This window comes from Salvelinus namaycush, chromosome 2 (assembly GCF_016432855.1).
Source record: "Salvelinus namaycush isolate Seneca chromosome 2, SaNama_1.0, whole genome shotgun sequence".
Classification (NCBI taxonomy): Eukaryota; Metazoa; Chordata; class Actinopteri; order Salmoniformes; family Salmonidae; genus Salvelinus; species Salvelinus namaycush.
Genome location: NC_052308.1, coordinates 48,015,490 through 48,037,261, shown reverse-complemented (window position 1 = coordinate 48,037,261; position 21,772 = coordinate 48,015,490). Strand labels below are relative to the sequence as shown.

Genomic DNA, 21,772 nt, shown 5'->3' with positions numbered 1-21,772 from the left:
AGTGCTGATCTAGGATCAGTTTTGCTTTTTGGATCATAATGAATAAGATTACATGGACAAGGGGGCCCGGATCCTAGATCAGCACTCCTACTCTGAGACACTCCGTGAATATGTGCCCAGATGTGGACAACCTTAACTTGCGAGGCTTTTGCTCCAGCCCAGCAGTAACCTAATTTTAAAACTCAAAGCCTTGATTGAGGACTATGATTAGTTGTAAGTTGAATTAGGTGTGTTACTGCTTGGCTGGAGCAACAGCCTGCAGCTACTATACATCGAACCTCGAAGGTTATGTCGTCCCACCCCTGGCTGACCGACAATTAACTAACTTTTGGTAGCCACAATAATATGCAGGCTTCTTGTTAGTCATATGTATCGATTGATGTACCCAGCACCAAAGGCATGTACATTAGTACATGCAATGGAAAAAGTACATTAGCACACGCAATGGAAAACGTTTTAAAACGTTTTGTAACGGAAAATAAAAAATTGTGTTTCTCATTGGACAAATCCCCAGGTAGTTTTTACCTGTTTCGGTCTACTTTGTTATGTTTGGTGCCTGAACGTTCACATTTTGGACTTGGGAATTGCCTTTTTCCAAGTACGGTACTCATTCCCCCCCCAACTCACCAGGAACTTGTCTTGGTGTTTGGACTTGAGCATGGCAGCCACTTCCTGTAAGTTGCCGCGGTAACATTGTTCTTCCAGATCGGGCAGGAAGAAAACAGAGATGATCCTCTCGGTGATGTAGGTGAGGTCAAAGTCATAGTGCCTCGCCATCACTCTCTCCATCGCACACTCCCCACTCTTACTCCTGGAGGAGAGAGAGGGAGAGATGAGAGAGAGAGAGAGGCAGTCAGTTCATCCCTATCATTTATTCTATTCTGGGGTTAAAGCAAAAACTTAAGTCAATCTCAGATCAATTGTCTGGGGCCAAGTTAACCTCCCCTTTCACGTAAAAAAAAAATCATGACCATCATGATTTTAGGGAATGAGGATCATTTTGTAAATGCGAATTTGACCAATTCCAGTCCCCTTTCTTAGTGGGTCCAGGGTCCATCCCAGAATAATTTATACGTAGGACTGAGAAGCTCACTTCTGCTGCCTTTTTAAAAGGACATTCTACTCCAAAATGAATGAAAATAAAATTATGCTGACACCATCTAAAATATAATATCCACCTCCATAATGAGCCCTAAATTATTTTAACATATTGGACCATGCATATAGCCTATGCATGGTCTGCATTATCAGATGTGCCATTAGCAATAAGCATTATCACCTGTAGCCCAACAGATGCAGCATAGGGGCTATAAATACATAGGTTGAAGCATGGTGCTTTTCCATCTGCATTTACCCCATTACCCCCATTGGACATCCTGATTGTTATTAGAATAAATCATTATTAAAAAATATATTATTAGTAATTATTGTATTACAAAGTATGTCATTGCCCTTTTAAGATGCCATTGCCCCTTCAAGAGCTCTGTTGCTCAGCTGCGCCTAAACCATGCTAAACCATGCTTGAAACTCCGGTTGTGTGGTTGTAACTGCATTTTTTAAAACGATGCCATGTGTGCAATTGTAGGCGTAAAGAAATAAACAAATTAGCAATGGAAAGCTGGGATCCCCCTTTTTTTTTAACAAAGGCCAAAAGACAAAAGTGTTCTTCCTGTGATTGCATTAAGAAATCTGGTGCATTGACTGCTTGCATAGGCGGAGCATAAGTTTCAAGCTAGTTTTTTTTTTAAATCAACAAAAATAAAAATCACCTTTGTGATAAAATATTGCATGCATCTCTCATTGCATTTGCAGATGAATGTAATATAGCCTACTATTCCTAACATGAGTAGATTGGATAGTCATAAATTAGGTTAATAATATAACCCACTGGGCACACCACGTCATTTCAACATGGATAATTGGGTAATATTTGTTTGAGACGTTGATCAATGAGATTAAAACCCATATACACCCACTCAAAAAGAAAGGCAAAAGTTAGCTGAATTTCCAATGTGTTATCACTATGCTTTCAATCATCTAAATGCACAACCAAATTCCACTGGAAAAACAATGTCTGATTTTTGGTTTGGCTGTCACCCAAATGTCTATCTCTGCACTTTCAACCATTTAAAAGCACAGCAAAGTTCAAATGGGACTACAATGTCAGATATTTTGTTTATTTATACAACAGATGAATGTATTATCACTGTACTTCATCTAATCCAACCAAATGACTTGGATTGCAGTTAAAATTACAGTGCATTCAGAAAGTACTCACACCCCTTGACTTCTTCCATATTTTGTTGTGTTACAGCCTGTATTTAAAATGATTAAATTTAGATTTGTTTTGTCATTGGCCTACACACAGCACCCCATAATGTCAAAGTGGTATGATGTTTTTTTTTAATGACAAATTAATTATATTATGAAAAGCTGAAATGTCTTGAGTCAATAAGTATTCAACCCTTGGTTTTGACAAGCCTAAATCAGTTCAGGAGTAAACCTTTGCTTAACAAGTCACATAATAAATTACATGGACTCACTCGGTGTGCAATAATAGTGTTTTGAATGACTACCTCAATCTCTGTACCCCACACATACCACTATATGTAAGGTCCCTCAGCTGACCAGTGAATTTCAGACAGATTCAACCACAAATACCAGGGAGGTTTTCCAATGCCTAGCAAAGGGCACCTATTGGTAGATGGGTAAAAACTTTGAATATCCCTTTGAGCATGGTGAAGGTTTTAATTACACTTTGGACAGTGTATCAATACACCCAGTCACTACAAAGATACAGGTGTCCTTCCTAACTCAGTTGAAAGAGGAATGACTTTAAAACAGTTAGAGTTTGATGGCTGTGAAAGGGGAAAACTGAGGAAGTACAGGTCTGGCCAACTAAAGTCTTCAACCTAATACAGCTCCTTCAAATGTTGTTGCTTTGACAACCAAACACAATTCAATATCATTACATTTTAAATCAACCAGAGCTTGAAACCCTGGGCCTATTGTATTGTCTATTTTGAGTTGAATTCTGGGTTGAATTGAAACAATAGCTGTTGAAGACTGCAAAAGATATCTAGGCCTAAAGAGAATTATTGATGATATGAGTGTATGGTCACATTTCATTTGCTCTGTTAAACCCACCCTTTGGAATGACTTCGATAACAACAGTGAATCTATTTCGTTTTTAAGAGGAGATCTCTCATGATAGCACATTGGTAATAGTCAGTGACAAATATCATGGCTGGGCTTGGTTAAAACCCTGGGTGGGAGACCAAAGGGTAGCTGTAGATAGACCAATTCTCCAGTACGAGGTACTGCCCAGTCTAGTTTTTTTTCTGACATTGGATATAACTGGATAATAATTGGATTTGACATTGTTTTAAAGGTACAAATTCACCAAATTTCGTACAAGGTTTGTCTATGTTGAACTTTCAACCTCAAAACAACATTTATTTTTTATTTAAAGAAAATAATAATTTTACCCTCTTTTCTCCCCAATTTCGTGGTATCCAATTGTTAGTAATTACTATCTTGTCTCATCGCTACAACTCCCGTACGGGCTCGGGAGAGATGAAGGTCGAAAGCCATGCGTCCTCCGAAACACAACCCAACCAAGCCGCACTGCTTCTTAACACAGCGCGCCTCCAACCCGGAAGCCAGCCGCACCAATGTGTCGGAGGAAACACCATGCACCTAGCTACCTTGGTTAGCGCGCACTGCGCCCGGCCCGCCACAGGAGTCGCTGGTGCGCGATGAGACAAGGATATCCCTACCGGCCAAACCCTCCCTAACCCGGACGACGCTAGGCCAATTGTGCGTCGCCCCACGGACCTCCCGGTCGCGGCCGGCTGCAACAGAGCCTGGGCGCGAACCCAGAGTCTCTGGTGGCACAGCGAGCGCTGCACAACAGTTTATTTTAATTACTTTTTTTCAAATCCAATATATTTTGCACATAGATTTCACATCACAATACATTGACAAATTACATTGAAACAACCAGTTGTGCCCAGTGGGAACTGACTCACTGTTAGCAAAAAATACCGTTCTGCTTTTCCTCTCCTTTCTTAGCACACATCCAGAGCTCAGCCCCAGCTAGAGGGAAATGTTTTAGGAGCAGCCAAGAGAAATCTGAGAAAAAAATATGGCCTTTTATGAACATATTTCATGCAATTCTATGAAACTTTTATTCCATGACTGAAGACAATAGCAGAATCTTTAATAGCACAAAAGTGACAGGGTAGGCTACTCTGCTAACACGGACAAACTAAGATCAATAAAAAACGACCTTGTCTTTGAATGCAACCATCTAATCAAGGCTTATGAAAATAGGAAACATATTGTAGACTATGATGTCCATCTACCCTGGAGGAGGAAATTATTGTCCCAAATTTTTTTTCCAGGAGCACGGACTCACCCAATGACAGACAGTGAATATGCGCACTCACCGGGGATATGGCCGATGCTCTCCGCTATAGTGCCAATACGATAGGCTACTGGTAGCTCAATAGCCTATTGCAAGTTCAGGATTTTGATAGCCTAACTAAAGACCAGTTTGTTTTTTCTTTGTCTCCTCTCTTTTTTTCCCAGCCACCGTATCTTAGGCTTAGGCCTATTTTAGATGCTTTTCACCAACAGGCGCAAATCAACAATCAGCTATTTACCCAAAGTGCGTGCTTCCCGACTGTAGGTTATACCTTGGCGATTTAAAACAATCCACAGCTATTTTTTTTTTTAAAGAAGCTAATGATCTTCTGTGCCTAAATCATGCTCTCTGGTGGATTTGATGTATTTTTGTATAAACAGGAGTAAATATATGGCAAGTTAAATTCCATTTAGCCTATTGGACACGACACCTATGACTGCTTGGACCTCAGAATACATGTTTCCCTTCCTATCCGGAGTGGTGACAGAAAAATAACCTCTACCTCAGCAAAACAAAGGAGCTGATCGTGGACTTCAGGAGACAGCAGAGGGCCCCATACACAGACGGGGCCCAAGTGGAGAAAGTGAAAAGGTTCAAGTTCCTCGGCGTACACATCACTGATAATCTGAAATGGTCCACCCACACAGACAGTGTGGTCAAGAAGGCGCCTCTTCAACCTCAGGAGGCTGAAGAAATTCGACTTGGCCCCTAAGACCCTAAGAAACTTTTACAGGCTGTATCACCGCTTGGTACGGCAACTGCACCGTCCGCAACCGCAGGGCTCTCCAGAGGGTGGTGCGGTCTGCCCAACGCTTCACTGGGGGCACACTGCCCTCCGGGACATCTGCAGCACCCGGTGTCACGCGAAGGCCGAGAAGATCATCAACGACCTCAGCCACCCGAGGTCAGTATATTTGCATCAAATCTTGGACCGAGAGACTGAAAAACAGCCTCTATCTCAAGGCCATCAGACTGCTAAATAGTCACCACTAGCCGGCCTCCGCCCAGTACTCTGCCCACATCTTCAGTCACTGTCACTAGGCGGCTACCACCCGGTTACTCTAACATGCACCTTCGAGGCTGCTACTCTATGTACATAGTCATGGAACACTGGTCTCTTTAATAATGTTTACATACTGTTTTCACCCACTTCATACATATATACTGTATTCTAGTCAAGGCCTATCTTATTTAACCATTGCTATACATACTACTCTTCAGATATACTACATATTCTATCCATATCCTATCTATACATCCCATCACACACACATACATACCTACAGTACCAGTCAAAACGTTGGACACACCTACTCATTCAAGGGTTTTTATTTTTTACATTATAGAATAATAGTTCAGACATCAAAACTATGAAATAACACATGTAGTAACCAAGTGATGAACAAATCATGATGACAGCTTTGCACATTCTTGGCAATCTCTCAACCAGCTTCATGAGGTAGTCACCTGGAATGCATTTAAAATAACATGTGTGCCTTGTTAAAAGTGAATGTGGAATTTCTTTCCTTCTTAATGCATCTGAGTCAACCAGTTGTGTTGTGACAAGGTAGGGGTGGTATACAGAAAATAGCCCTATTTGGTAAAAGGCCAAGTCCATATTATGGCAAGAACAGCTCAAATAAGCAAAGAGAAACGACAGTCCATCATTACTTTAAGACATGAAGGTCAGTCAATGCGGAACATTTCAATAACTTTGAACGTTTCTTCAAGTGCAGTCGCAAAAACCATCAAGCGCTATGATGAAACTGGCTCTCATGAGGACCGCCACAGGAAAGGAAGACCCAGAGTTACTTCTGCTGCAGAGGATAAGTTCATTCGAGTTACCAGCCTCAGAAATTGCAGCCCAAATAAATGCTTCATAGAGTTCAAGTAACAGACACATCTCAACATCTACTGTTCAGAGGAGTCTGTGTGAATCAGGCCGTCATGGTCGAATTGCTGCAAAGAAACCACTACTAAAGGACACCAATAAGAAGAGACTTGCTTGGGCCAAGAAACATGAGCAATGGACATTAGACCAGTGGAAATCTGTCCTTTGGTCTGATGAGTCCAAATTTGAGATTTTTGGTTCCAACCGCTGTCTTTTTGAGACGCAGAGTAGGTGAACAGATGATCTCCGCATGTGTGCTTCCCACCGTGAAGCATGGAGGTGGTGTGATGGTGTGGAGGTTCTTTGCTGGTTACACTATCTGATTTATTTAGAATTCAAGGCACACTTAAACAGCATGGCTACCACAGCATTCTGCAGCGATGCGCCATCCCATCTGGTTTTCGCATAGTGGGACTGTCATTTGTTTTTCAACAGGACAATGACCCAAAACACATCTCCAGGCTATGTACGGGCTATTTAACCAAGAAGGAGAGTGATGGTGCTGCATCAGATGACCTGGCCTCCACAATCACCCAACCTCAACCTAATTGAGATGGTTTGGGATGAGTTGGACCGCAGAGTGAAAGAAAAGCAGCTAACAAGTGCTCAGCATATGTGGGAACTCCTTCAAGACTGTTGGTAAAGCATTCCTCATGAAGCTGGTTGAGTGTGCAAAGCTGTCACCAAGGCAAAGGGGGGCTATTTTGAAGAATGTAAAAAATATTTTGATTTGTTTAACACTTTTTTGGTTACTACATGATTCCATATGTGTTATTTCATAGTTTTGATGACTTCACCATTATTCTACAATGTAGAAAACAGTAAAAATAAAGAAAAACCCTTGAATGAATAGGTAGGTGTGCCCAAACTTTTGACTGGTACTGTACATACACTAAGTCTGAAAGCCCATCGGATTTGCAAACATACTGCAAACTAAGAAATCATGTAAAAAGAAATGACTTGTCTAACAACAATGGCAATCCACCAGTGTCTGACAATCTGGATGGAAAATTACTGAGGATAATAGCGGACAATATCGCCATTCCTATTTGCCTCATCTTCAATTTAAGCCTACTAGAAAGTGTGTGCTCTCAGGCCTGGAGGGAAGCTAAAGTAATTCCGCTACCTAAGAATAGTAATGCCCCTTTTACTGGCTCAAATAGCCGACCAATCGGCCTGTTACCAACCCTTAGTAAACTTCTGGAAAAAATTGTGTTTGACCAGATACTATTTCACAGTAAACAAATTGACAACTGCCTTTCAGCACGCTTATAGGGAAGGATACTCAACAAGCACAGCACTTACACAAATGACTGATTGATAAAATAAATATTGTGGGGGCTGTCTTGTTAGACTTCAGTGCAGCTTTTGACATCATAGTCTGCTGCTGGAAAAACGTATGTGTTATGGCTTTACACCACCTGCTAAAATGTGGATAAAGAGTTACTTGTCTTACAGAACACAGAGGGTGTTCTTTAATGGAAGCCTCTCAAACATAATCCAGGTCGAATCAGGAATTCCCCATGGTAGCTGTTTAGGCCCCTTGCTTTTTCAATCTTTACTAACGACATGCCACTGGCTTTGAGTAAGGTCAGTGTGTCTATGTATGCGGATGACTCAACACTATACACGTCAGCTGCTACAGCGACAGAAATGACAGCAACACTTAACAAAGAGCTGCAGTTAGTATCGGAATGGGTAGCAAAGAATAAGCTAGTCCTAAATATTTACAAAACTAAAAGCATTGTATTTGGGATAAATCATTCACTAAACCCTAAACCTCAACTACGTCTCGTAATGAATGATGTGGAAATTGAGCAAGTTGAGGTGACTAAACTGCTTGGAGTGCTGCCTTGCAGAAGCTAATGGGGATCCCTAATAAATACAAATACAATGCATCCGGGAAGTATTCAGACCCCTTCACTTTTTTCACATTTTGTTAATGTACAGCCTTATTATAAAATTGTTTCCCCCCATCAATCTACACACAATACCCCATAATGACAACAAAAACAAGTTCAAACTACATTTTTAACTGAAATATCACATTTACGTAAGTATTCAGACCCTTTACTCCGTACTTTGTTGAAGCACCTTTGGCAGTGATTACAGCCTCGAGTCTTCAGGGGTATGCCTGGCAAACCTGTATTTGGGGAGTTTCTCCCATTCTTCTCTACTGATCCTCTCAAGCCCTGTCAGGTTGGATGTGGAGCGTGGCTGCACAGCTATTTTCAGGTCTCTCCAGAGATGTTCGATCGGGTTCAAGTCCGGGCTCTGCCTGGCCCACTCAAGGACATTCAGAAACTTGTCCCCAAGCCACTCATGCATTGTCTTGGCTGTGTGCTTAGGGTCGTTGTCCTTCACCCCAGTCTGAGGTCCTGAGCGCTCTGGAGCAGGTTTTCATCAATGATCTCTCTGTACTTTGCTCCGTTCATTTTTTCCTTGATCCAGTCACTGGCGCTGAATAACATTCCCACAGCATGATGCTGCCACCACTGTACTTCACCGTTGGGATGGTGCCAGGTTTTGTGACGCTTGGCATTCAGGCCAAAGATTTCAATCAGACCAGAGAATCTTGTTTCTCATAGTCAGAGTCTAGGTGCCTTTTGGCAAACTCCAAGCGGGCCGTCATGTGCCAGCTCTAGGAAGAGTCTTGGTGGTTCCAAACTTAAACTTCCATTTAAGGATGACGGAGGCCACTGTGTTCTTGGGGACCTTAAATTCTTCAGAAATGTGTTGGTACCCTTCCCCAGATCTGTGCTTCAACACAATCCTGTCTCAGAGCTCTACGGACAATTTCTTCAACGTCATGGCTTGGTTTTTGCTCTGACATGCGCTGTCAACTGTGGGACCGTATATAGACAGGTGGGTGCCTTTCCAATCAATTGAATTTACCACAGGTGCACTCCAATCAAGTTGTAGAAACATCTCAAGGATGATCAATGGAAACAGGATGCACAAAATCTCAATTTCAAGTCTCATAGCAAAGGGTCTGAATACTTACGTAAATAAGGTATTTCTGTTTTCAATTTTTAATACATTTGCAAAACTGTTTAACATTTTTTACCTCCTTTTTACTCCCCAATTTTGTGGTATCCAATTGGTAGTAGTTACAGTCTTGTCTCATCGCTGCAACTCCCGTACGGACTCGGGAGAGGCGAAGGTCGTGCGTCCTTCCGAAATACAACCCAACCTAGCCGCACTGCTTCTTGACACAATGCACATCCAACCCGGAATCCAGCCGTACCAATGTGTCGGAGGAAACACCATACACCTGGCAACCTGGTCAGCGTGCACTGCGCCCGGCCCGCCACAGGAGTGAGTGGGCGATGAGCCTGCTGGCCTTGTCGGTCCCTGCCGGCCAAACCCTCCCTAACCCGGACGACGCTGGGCCAATTGTGCGTCGCCCCATGGGCCTCCTGGTCGTGGCAGGCTGCGACAGAACCTGGGCTCGAACCCAGAATCTCTGGTGGCACAGCTAGCACTGCAGTGCCTTAGACCACTGCGCCACCCGGGAGGCCCTGGTATTGTGTTTAGATTGATGATTTTTTATTTTTTTTAATCCCTTTTAGAATAGGGCTGTAACGTAACAAAACGTGGGAAAAAAATGGAAGGGGTCTGAATACTTTCTGAATGCACTCTGACATTGCTTGTCCTAATATTTCAATATTTCTTAATTACATTTTTTAAAAATGTAGCTGTGTGTATTGTTGTGTATCGTCAGATATTACTGCACTGTTGGAGCTAGGAACACAAGCATTTCGCTACACCCACAAACACATCTGCTAAATATGTGTATGCGACCAATAAAACTATGGGGTTGTCTGATCTTGTTTTAATAACATTTCAAAAATAGCAGCACTGGAAAGTTACATCCTAACTAATAAAGTATAAACTTTGAATTACTTTGCTAGTAGCTACAGTAGGTTACACCGCTGTTTGAGTTGAGCGCCCTAGTGGTGCGTGTTATATAATATTTAGTTCCCTTCAGCTGAACATCGGAGTGTCAGCATAAATCATGCATGTCAGTGCAGTGTACACAATGTAACAGATATGTATTTATTTCAGTACACAATTATTTGGGAATTCATTTCGTAGAACAGACATGCTTCTGTTTGAAGCTGAAAACGCCCATATGATGGAAATCTGTCGGAGAGACAGACAACTTTAACCCCTGATTATATCACTGGCCTCATTTATCACTATCTGCTATTGATTGAATCAAGTCCTTTACTACAGAGTATAAAAAGCATTTGGTACCTGGGAAGGAAGATCCTCTTCTTATGGGACAGGGACTTAGTGGACCCCTGCTGAGAAAGAGGCATAAAGAGAGAGGACACATTACTAACGTTGTACAGAGTTCAAACCATAGAAATAAGAATGATACAGTGCGCATTTGGAAAGTATTCAGACCCTTTCACTTTTTCCACTTTGTTACCTTATAGCCGTATTCTAAAATTTATTAAATAGTCCCCCCCCTCATCATTCTACACACAATACCCCATAATGACAAGCCAAAACAGGATAAGAAATGTATAAAATTCAACGGAAATATCACATTTACATAATTATTCAGACCCTTCACTCAGTACTTTGTTGAAGCACCTTTGGCAGAGAGTACAGCCTCGAGTCTTCTTGGGTATGACGCTACAAGCTTGGCACCCCTGTATTTGGGGAGTTTCTGCCATTTGTCTCTGCAGATCCTCTCAAGCTCTGTCAGGTTGGATGGGGAGCGTCGCTGCACAGTTTTTTTCAGATCTCTCCAGAGATGTTCGATCGGGTTCAAGTCCGGGCTCTGGCTGGGCCACTCAAGGACATTCAGAGTATTGTCCCCAAGCCACTCCTGCATTGTCTTGGCTGTGTGCTTAGGGTCGATGTACTGTTGGAAGGTGAATTGCAATTGCAGCCCAGTTTGTCCATTTTGCTTTCTTATTTAGCAATAGATGCTCTGCTCTCCTTGAACTGTTTCATCGCTTCTTTTAGTTTCTGGACAATGTCATCCTCAAAGCTTGTTCTCTCTGTGCTCTATGACCTCTGCTTCGACTAGAGAGAGGGTGTTGTGGAAACATTGCATGGCAGGTGTTCTTGGTGTGCTCTTGGCTGTGTCTGCTGCAGGTGAGGTAGGTAGAGGGACACTGAGGGCTTCTTGCTGGGTCACAAAGGCTATTGAGGGTGTTGGGGCCTGCTCTTCTCTATCATCTCCCTCCTTTACTTTTTCCTCAGCTTCTACTTTTAGGGTAGCAAACACATTCTCAAAAGCCTGGAGGCTTGTATCAATACAGTTCCATTATTGTATAGACTATTTGATATGCGTTAATCTGGTTTGCTTTTATAAAAATGTTGATGACAGCCTTGGCTGATGCCTCTTTTTTGTGAAAGGGAAATGGTTGCAAATGTCCCTTTTCCATATGTGCACTCATTTGATGTTAAATATAACATTTGCTCTGCTTTTGCAGCTGGTAAAATCTCCAAACAGGCATTCATGGCTGTGTCCCATCATCAAAACTTTTCTTAGCTTTCTCTATCTGGATGTCTGGTGGGTAAACAATTCCCATAGCAACACTGGATATGTTGGCTACAATGTTGCAACAGAAGCCTAACTTTTCTTGTATTATTTGTCTCTGGTGTCTTTAGAGAACTGTTTTACTTTGATGTCCTTATTTTGTATTATATATTGTGCTGTTAGCTAGCTATTTTGGAGTTAACTAGCTAGCTTCTTTTTGGAGAGCACTAGCAACTGCTTAGCAATGGGTAAACAATCCAGCTAGCTAAGCTAACTTCACAATTTGATAAAAATAGAATTCTTCCAAACATATTTTCTTCTTTTGTTGCTTGTTTTGTCTCCCATTCAGTCTTGCAGTTTTCCTTTATTTTCTTTTCAATGTAAAACATGTACATTTAAATATTTGTCGGAGCAATTGTTTTCAGCAGCTGCTGCTAATTTTTTTAACTCTTTCTTACCCTTTTCAGACATGTGGAATGTGCCACCTCGAAAGAGCCTTAGTTAAGGCATGTTTGTCCTTAACACGGAAACCAAACCGGCTGCGCGCGTGCGCTATCGTGCATAAATGTATTTTGCCCCCCCACAACATACGCGATCACGACACGCAGGTTAAAATATCAAAACAAACTCTGAACCAATGACATTAATTTGGGGACAGGTCGAAAAGCATTAAACATGTATGGCAATTTAGCCAGCTAGCTTGCACTTGCTAGCTAACGTTAATTTGTCCTATTTAGCTAGCTTGCTGTTGCTAGCTAATTTGTCCTGGCATATAAACATTGAGTTGTTATTTTACCTGAAATGCACAAGGACCTCTACTCCGACAATTAATCCACACATAAAACGGTCAACCGAATCGTTTCTAGTCATCTCTCCTCCTTCCAGGCTTTTTCCATCTTTGAACTTATATGGTGATCGCATCTAAACTTTCATTGTATTACCACGACAACTGGCAACAAAGTTCGTCTTTGTCACCCACGTGGGTATAACCAATGAGGAGATGGCACGTGGGTACCTGCTTCTATAAAACAATGAGGAGATTACTTTCAGCGCGATCTGCGTCAGAAATAGGAACGACTTCTATTTTAGCCCTTGGCGTCGCAGACGCTCATTGGCGCGCGCAAGCAGTGTGGGTGCAATAATTGAATAACATGGATTTCTAAATTTATTTTGCGACGTGTCCGGTCTGGTCAGCATGTTAGGGTACACTATGGCTTTTTAAATGCCGACACAAAACCTTCTCTGGAGCCAGTGAACAAGCATTTTACTTGTCTGTAAAGGAATGTCGCTTCTGAAGCGGGACTAACATCCATCACTACCATAAACTGCATACACACAACACAGCACATCAATAAGCAACATGTTTTGTCGTCAGGGAAACAGTACAGAACATTCTATGCCGTAGCAGAAATCTGCTGTCTGAAAAGGTACAGATGCGGCACTTATTAAAATTGTCTGAAGGTTATCAAATGTCACTTACAACACATTACTGTAGTGGTGTTCGATGTCTGTAAAGCAGTGGTCACCAACCGGTCGATCGCATTCCTAGTCGATCAGCAAACATTTCTGTAAATAAAACAACTATAAAGCCTTGCTTTCCTATTTTTTCATTCGTTTCACGCTAATAACGGTAGGTGCAGTTCATTCAGGAGTTCTAGCGCCGGGAAGGCAAAGTGTTCCCATGTTTAACCATTTCATGTGTCTGATGTTAGAACTCCACCTACCCGGTAGGCCCAGCGAGCATATCACGTGCACCAATAGGTCTAAGGCACTGCATCTCAGCTAGAGGCATCACTACAGCCAACCTGGTTCGAATCCAGACTGTATCACAACCGGCTGTGATTGGGAGTCCCATAGGGTGGCGCACAATTGGCCCAGCGTCGTCTGAGCTTGGCCGGTGTAGGCCGTTATTGTAAATAAGAATTTGTTCTCAACTGACTTGCCTAGTTAAAGGTTAAATAAATACAATTTTAAAAAAAGTAAGTCAGTATCTGGTGTGGCCACCAGCTGCATTAAGTACTGCAGTGCATCTCCTCCTCATGGACTGCACCAGATTTGCCAGTTCTTGCTGTGAGATTTTAGCCCACTCTTCCACCAAGGCACCTGCAAGTTCCCGGACATTTCTGAGGGGAATGTCCCTAGCCCTCACCCTCCAATCCAACAGGTCCCAGACGTGCTCAATGGGATTGAGATCAGTGCTCTTCACTGGCCACGGCAGAACACTGACATTCCTGTCTTGCAGGAAATTAGCCATACTGCTCGTTCTGTGCGTGGTGGCATTGGCATGCTGGAGGGTCATGTCAGGATGAGCCTGCAGGAAGGGTACCACATGAGGGAGGAGAATGTCTTCCCTGTAATGCACAGCGTTGAGATTGCCTGCAATGACAACAAGCTCAGTCCGATGATGCTGTGACACACCGCCCCAGACCACGACGGACCCCCCACCTCCAAATCGATCCCGCTCCAGAGTACAGGCCTCGGTGTAACGCTCATTCCTTTGACGATAAACGCGAATCCGACCATCACCCCTGGTGAGACAAAACCGCGACTCGTCAGTGAAGAGCACTTTTTGCCAGTCCTGTCTGGTCTAGCAACGGTGGGTTTGTGCCCATAGGCAACGTTGTTGCCGGTGATGTCTGGTGAGGACCTGCTTTACAACAGGCCTACAAGCCCTCAGTTCAGCCTCTCAGCCTATTGCAGACAGTCTGAGCACTGATGGATGGATTGTGTGTTCTTTGTGTAACTCGGGCAGTTGTTGTTGCCATCCTGTACCTGTCCCGCAGGTGTGATGTTCGGATGTACCGATCCTGTGCAGGTGTTGTTACACATGGTCTGCCACTGCGAGGACGATCAGCTGTCCGTCCTGTCTCCCTATAGCGCCGTCTTAGGCGTCTCACCGTATGGACATTGCAATTTATTGCCCTGGCCACATCTGCAGTCCTCATGCCGCCTTGCAGCATGCCTAAGGCACGTCCACGCAGATGAGCAGGGACCCTGGGCATCTTTCTTTCTGTGTCAGTAGAAAGGCCTTGTTAGTGTCCTAAGTTTTCATAACTGTGACCTTAATTGCCTACTGTCTGTAAGCTGTTAGTGCCTTAACGACCGTTCCACAGGTGTATGTTCATTAATTGTTTGTGGTTTATTGAACAAGCATGGGAAACAGTGTTTAAATCCTTTACAATGAAGATCTGTGAAGTTATTAGGATATTTACGAATTATCTTTGAAAGACAGGGTCCTGAAAAAGGGAAGTTTATTTTTGCGACTACCTGGACTACCAATTGGTTTTTAAATATTGAAACCAAATCATATGGATTTGAATGAAAAGTATTGGAATAAACATGAAAAGGTAAGAAGCAAACATTTCAAACAGGCTACATGTGATATTAAACAGCATATAAACACTAAATAGGTCAGGAGCCAGACGGAAAATGAATTATTTGGCCTATATTATTTCAAAGAAATACATTGTGAAGCATTTGCGAGTGCGACACAATAGGCTGTATGGACATAAAGCGCTCAGTATTTAAACATTTCGTTGTATTAAATCATTATAGTCCAATAATTGTGCATATAGGCTGTGACTTACTTAGAATTCAATTCAAATTGAATGAAAAATGACTTAGTACCTTTGAATTCATTTTTAGAAACGCGAGTTTGGCCAGTCTGTGGCTTCAGGCTCATGCGATGGTGCGTGGAGAGCAGGTCAGCAGCGGAGAATGTCCTCTCCACACTCGCAGAGCCACTTGGGACGCTAAAAATCCTTTTGCACACTCTTGACAGACTGGGCAGAGATGCATATTTGTTTTTTATTTTTCTATAGGTAGGCCTGAAGGTTTTTAGGCAAAATAACTTAATCAAAACGGAAAACTCTTTGAACGTTGGAATATGCCAGGCCTATTGGGCCAAAATCAATTATGGCCTATTGTATAGATAATAGAACGATAATGAACAACACATTTAAGAGAAGATTTTTTGTTTATAAATACTTTTCTACCCACCTCGTTCCATTCATTTAGCATGTGTAGTAAGTATATGTAGTAAGTACGATTGATTTTTGATTTTGGGATACGTGTCTCTTCAGATTCCACAATGATTTTTTTGTTGTGGACACTACATCACCACACTCACTTTCTTGCTCTTGCTCTTTGTAAGTCACCTTGATTTAGCATCCGCTTGTTTTATCAGTTTCTTTATGAAAATATTTAGCAAACTCCATGACAGTAGCTAAAGCAAGGGGCTATAGCAGCACACAAGTAGACTACAAATGCATGCTGGGGAACGAGCGAGAAGGCCTGAAGCTCCAGCCTTTGGGAATCTCGCTCCACGCTCCAGTCAAATTGGGCACGCTCTACTCCTCGCTCCACTCTTGCTCCACTCACTGGTCGGGTGAGAGGCAGACACTGTTAGCTTTGATGCAACCAAGACAGTTTTTACACAGCACAATGTAAAAACTCTTGGTTGCATCAAAGCTATCGCCGCTGCTCTTTCCCTCCCTCCCTCTGACTGACCATCAGGTGCAGGCCATCAGCTAATTATGCTCACTCAACTGTGCCTCACAAGTAATAAAACAAATGATCCATTACCAGTGTGACCATATAGCTCAAACGTATAATTTTTTTTAATTGTCTGAGAAGAACAACAGACAGGGCAATTCAAGCATAGCCAATATGCAGTGATAATGTATTGGGCCTATAGCCTTCTGCACAAACCTCATTGCTATAGAACTATTAAGGTTTATGTTTTTTAAGTCATGTTTAAAAATAAACCTGAGTGGTAAATCTCGGCTTGGATTTTGACTCAGAGTAATCTTGACTCAGAAAAGGTTGGCGACCACTGCTGTAAAGGGTCTCTCTCTCGCTCAACAGCTGGACAGGAAATACTGCTGCAGTCATGCTGTCATCACAGATTTCCCCTTCCACATGACAGACCAGTGAGGCATGACGCCAGACTGTCACACACACATATATGCACTGCACGGATATACAAACTGCATCAACATGTCCCAGAGAGGCAGAAATGAATCTGTCTAAACTGCTTTGTAGTCCTACACTGAAATGTGCCATATACTATACTTCACAACATGTGATAATACAGAATGTATGTAGTCATCGATGTTCAATGAACGAGGCGCAGTAAGTGAGCAATTGCGCACTGCACACATTGGAGAGAATGACAGCCCTTATGTCATAGTTGATTCTGTTTGGTATTTCACACTTGTTTAGACTGTTTATGACTAACAATCTATTAACATCTTTCAATTCGATCTGTTTATTGTTACAACTAGAGTGTACACAGTCACACCATCCCTCATCTGAGAAAGGGAGGGAGGGGGGAGTACAGGGGTAGAGTAGGGCCAAAATAAACACCAGATTACATCTCCCTCCCTAGCTGGCAATTAGACAGGCGTTTACTGAATGCACAAAGGCCTCCTCTTCATTCCATATACTTATGAACAAATGTGAAGATAGAAAACGCAAGCCAATTTACATTTACAAAAGCACCCAAGCACAAAATGCACACTGTCCCACACAGACACACACACAATACCAGTTTATTAGGTACACTCATCTAGTTCCTAAGTCAGACCCCCTTTTGCCTCCAGAACAGCCTGAATTCTACAAGGTGTGGCATTCAAACGTTGCTCAATTGATCTCAAGGGACCCAACGTGCACCAGGAAAACATTCCCCACACCATTACACCACCGCCACCAGCCTGTCCTGTTGACACCAGGCAGAATGGGGCCATGGATTCATGCTGCTTAAGCCAAATCCTGACTCTGCCATCAGCATGACACAACAGGAACTGGGAATCGTCGGACCAGGCAATGTTTTTCCACTCCTCAGTTGTCCAGTGTTGGTGATCGCGTGCCCACTGGAGCCGCTTCTTCTTATTTTTAGCTGATAGGAGTGGAACCCAGGGTGGTCGTCTGCTGCAATAGCCCATCCGTGACAAGGGCCGACGAGTTGTGCGTTCAGATGCCGTTCTGCACACCCCTGTTGTACTGCGCTGTTATTTGCCTGTTTGTGGGCAACCTGTTAGCTTGCACGATTCTTGCCATTCTCCATCAACAAGCTGTTTTCGCCCACAGGATACCCACTGACTAGATTGCATCATTCTTGGTAAACCCTAATCACCCTAATTGCCCATTCTAACATTCAATCAAACAGTATCTGAATGCCTCAATGCCTGTCTGCCTGCTTTATATAGCTAGCCACTGCCACGTGACTCACTGTCTGTAGGAGAGAACCATTTTCGTGAACGGGTTGCGTACCTAATCAACTGGCCACTGAGTGTATGTTCATGTGTGTACAGTCTTCGTCTATGCATCTTTGTGTGTGTGTGTGTGTGTGTGTGTGTGTGTGTGTTTTCTTCTGTGTGTGTGTCATTGTGAGTCTGGAATGAAGAGGAGGCCTCAGTCACACGCACATAAGCTGTGTACCAGTTTTAAGAAATCAATACCATATGGTTAAGCGCTGTTGTTTTACAGACTACTGCACACACGCCAATATCAGTGGACCACAATGTACAGTACAAAGCAGCCACAGTAACATACTGACCCTAACTGAGCACAGGGGAATGATATTATACCCATGTAAACTCATCTCTGACATTTTGTGATAAATTAGACTAAATCTAATCTTAGTTTTAGACACAATGCAGATGACTGGAATGAAAACATGTCAGGGAAAAATGTGAAGAGGGGTGATATGAAACTAAAACGGAGTCAGAAAGAGAAGACCAGAAACAAGAACAGGGAGGGGGACAGGGAGTGAGGGATGGACAGAGAGATGGAGGGGAAGAGAGAGAGAGAACGCAAAAGAGGATATGGAGATAGATATATAGAGATGTATACAGTGCATTCGAAAAGTATTCAGACACCTTGACTTTCCCCCCATTTTGTTACGTTACAGCCTTATTTTAAAATAAATGAAATAATTTTTTCCCCTCATCAATCTACACACAATACCTCATAATGACAAAGCGAAAACAGGTTTAGACATTTTTGTATCCTTGAGATGTTTCTACAACTTGGAGTCCACCTGTGGTAAATTCAATTGATTGGACATCATTTCGAAAGGCACAAACTTGTCTATATAAGGTCCCACAGTTGACAGAGCCCGTCAGAGCAAAAACCTAGAGTACCTCACAATCAAAGGCCGACCGTATTACCTCCAAAGAGAATTCTCTTCGGTCATAGTCACAGCCGTGTATATTCCCCCTCAAGCCGATACCACGACGGCCCTCAAAGAACTTCATGAAAACTGGAAACTACATATCCTGAGGCCGCATTTATTGTAGCTGGGGATTTTAACAAAGCAAATTTGAGGAAAACGTTACCGAAGTTCTACCAACACATTGACTGTAGTACCCGCGCTAGAAAAACATTGGACCACTGCTACTCAACTTTTCGAAATGCCTACAAGGCCCTCCCTTCGGGAAAATCTGACCACAACTCCCTTTTGTTCTTCCCTTCCTAAAAGGCAGAAACTGAAACAGGAAGTACATCTGCTAAGGTCTATTCAACACTGGTCTGACCAAATCGGAATCCATGCGTCTAGATTGTTTTGATCACGTGGACGGGGATATGATCCGGGTAGCCTCTGAGAATAACATTGACGAACACACGGATACGGTGATTGAGTTTATCAGGAAGTGTATAGGAGATGTTGTACCCACTGTGGCTATTGAAACCTACCCAACCAGAAACTGTGGATAGATAGACTTCCTGACGGGCCGGCCCCAGGTGGTGAAGGTAGGAAACACCTCCACTTCGCTGATCCTCAACACAGGGGCCCCACAAGTGTCCATGCTTAGCCTCCTCCTCTACTGCCTGTTCATCCATGACTGCGTGGTCACACACGCCTCCAATTCAATCAAGTTTGCAGACTACACAACAGTAATAGGCCTGATTACCAACAATGATGAGATGAGACAGCTTACAGGGAGGAGGTGAGGGCCCTGGGAGAGTGGTGCCAGGAAAATAACCTCTCACTCAACGTCAACAAAAAAAGCAGCTGATTTTGGACTTCAGGGAACAGCAGAGGGAGCACTTGCCTATCCACATCGATGGGAACGCAGTGGAGAAGGTGGAAAGCTTAAAGTTCCTCGGCGTACACATCACTGACGATCTGAAATTGTCCACCCACACAGACAGTGTGGTGAAGAAGGCGCAACAGCGCCTCTTCAACCTCAGGAGGCTGAAGAAATATGGCTTGGCCCCTAAAACCCTCACAAACCTTTACAGATGCACAATTGAGAACATCCCGTCGGGCTGTATCACTGCCTGGCACGGCAACTGCACCGCTTGCAACCGCAGGGCTCTCCAGAGGGTGGTGCAGTCTGCCCAACGCACCACCGGGGGCAAACTACCTACCCTCCAGGACATATACTGCATTCTATTCAACTGTATTTTAGTCAATGCCACTACGACATTGCTCAATCTAATATTTATATATTTATTTTACTTTTAGATTTGTATGTATTGTTGTTCATTGTTAGATACAAATGCACTGTTGGAGCTAGGAACACAAGCATTTCGCTACACCCGCAATAACATCTGCTAAATATGTGTTTGTGACCAATAAAATTTGATTTGTTTTGTCCAAAGCGCTCCAAGACAGGATTGTGTCGAGGCACATATCTGGGGAAGGGTACCAAAACATTTCTGCAGCATTGACGGTCCCCAAGAACACAGTGGCCTCCGTCATTCTTAAATGGAAGAAGTTTGGAAACACCAAGTATCTTTCTAGAGCTGGCCGCCCGGCCAAACTGAGCAATTGGGGGAGAAGGGCCTTGGTCAGGGAGGTGACCAAGAACCTGATGGTCACTCTGACAGAGCTCCAGAGTTCCTATGTGGAGATAGGAAAACCTTCCAGAAGGACAACTATCTCTGCAGCACTCCACCAATCAGGCCTGTATTGTAGAGTGACCAGACGGAAGGCTCTCCTCAGTAAAAGGCACAGGACAGCCCGCTTGGAGTTTGACAAAACGGCACCTAAAAACTCTCAGACCATGAGAAACAACATTCTCTTTTCTGATGAAACCAAGATTGAACTGTTTGGCCTGAATGCCAAGTCTGGAGGAAACCTGGCACCATTTCTATGGTGAAGCATGGGTGGCAGCATCATGCTGTGTGGATGTTTTTCAGCGGCAGGGACTGGGAGACTAGTCAGGATCGAGGGAAAGATGAACAGAGCAAAGTACAGAGAGATCCTTGATGAAAACCTGCTCAGTGATCAGGACAGGAGTGCTCAGGACCTCAGACTGGGGCGAAGGTTCACCTTCCAACAGGACAACGACCCTAAGCACACAGCCAAGACAACGCAGGAGTGCCTTTGGGACAAGTCTATGAATGTCCTTGAGTGGCCCAGCCAGAGTCCGGACTTGAACCCGATCGAACATCTCTGGAGAGACCTGAAAAAAGCTGTGCAGCGACGCTCCCCATCCAACATGTCCGAGGATATTTTTTTTAATTGAACCTTTATTTAACTAGTCAAGTCAGTTAAGAACAAATTCTTATTTACAATGACGGCCTACCCCAGCCAAACTCGGACGACGCTGGGCCAATTGTATGCCCCCCTATGGGACTTCTAATCACGGCCGGATGTGATACAGCCTGGATTCGAACCAGGGACTGTAGTGACGCCTCTTACACTGAGTTGCAGTGCCTTAGACTGCTGTACCACTTGGGAGCTTGAGAGGATCTGCAGAGAAGAATGGGAGAAACTCCCCAAATACAGGTGTGCCAAGCTTGTAGTGTCATACCCAAGAAGACTCTAGGCTGTAATCGCTACCAAAGGTGCTTCAACAAAGTACTGAGTAAAGGGTCTGAATACTTTTGTAAATGTGATATTTCAGCTTTTCTTTTTAATAACCATTTTTGGCTTTGTCATTATGGGGTATTGTGTGTAGAATGATGAGGGGAAAAATATATTTTATCCATTATA

At 43.3% G+C, this 21,772-nt stretch overlaps 1 protein-coding gene across 1 annotated transcript in view; it reads right to left on the bottom strand.

Moving 5' to 3' along the window:
* The window catches only part of LOC120021974 (tensin-2-like), a 63,219-nt gene that overhangs the window by 26,589 nt on the left and 14,858 nt on the right, over positions 1-21,772 (bottom strand). Inside the window, 2 exon segments of the mRNA XM_038965780.1 lie at positions 628-811; positions 10,581-10,664. Coding sequence (XP_038821708.1) covers positions 628-811; positions 10,581-10,664 — 268 coding nt within the window.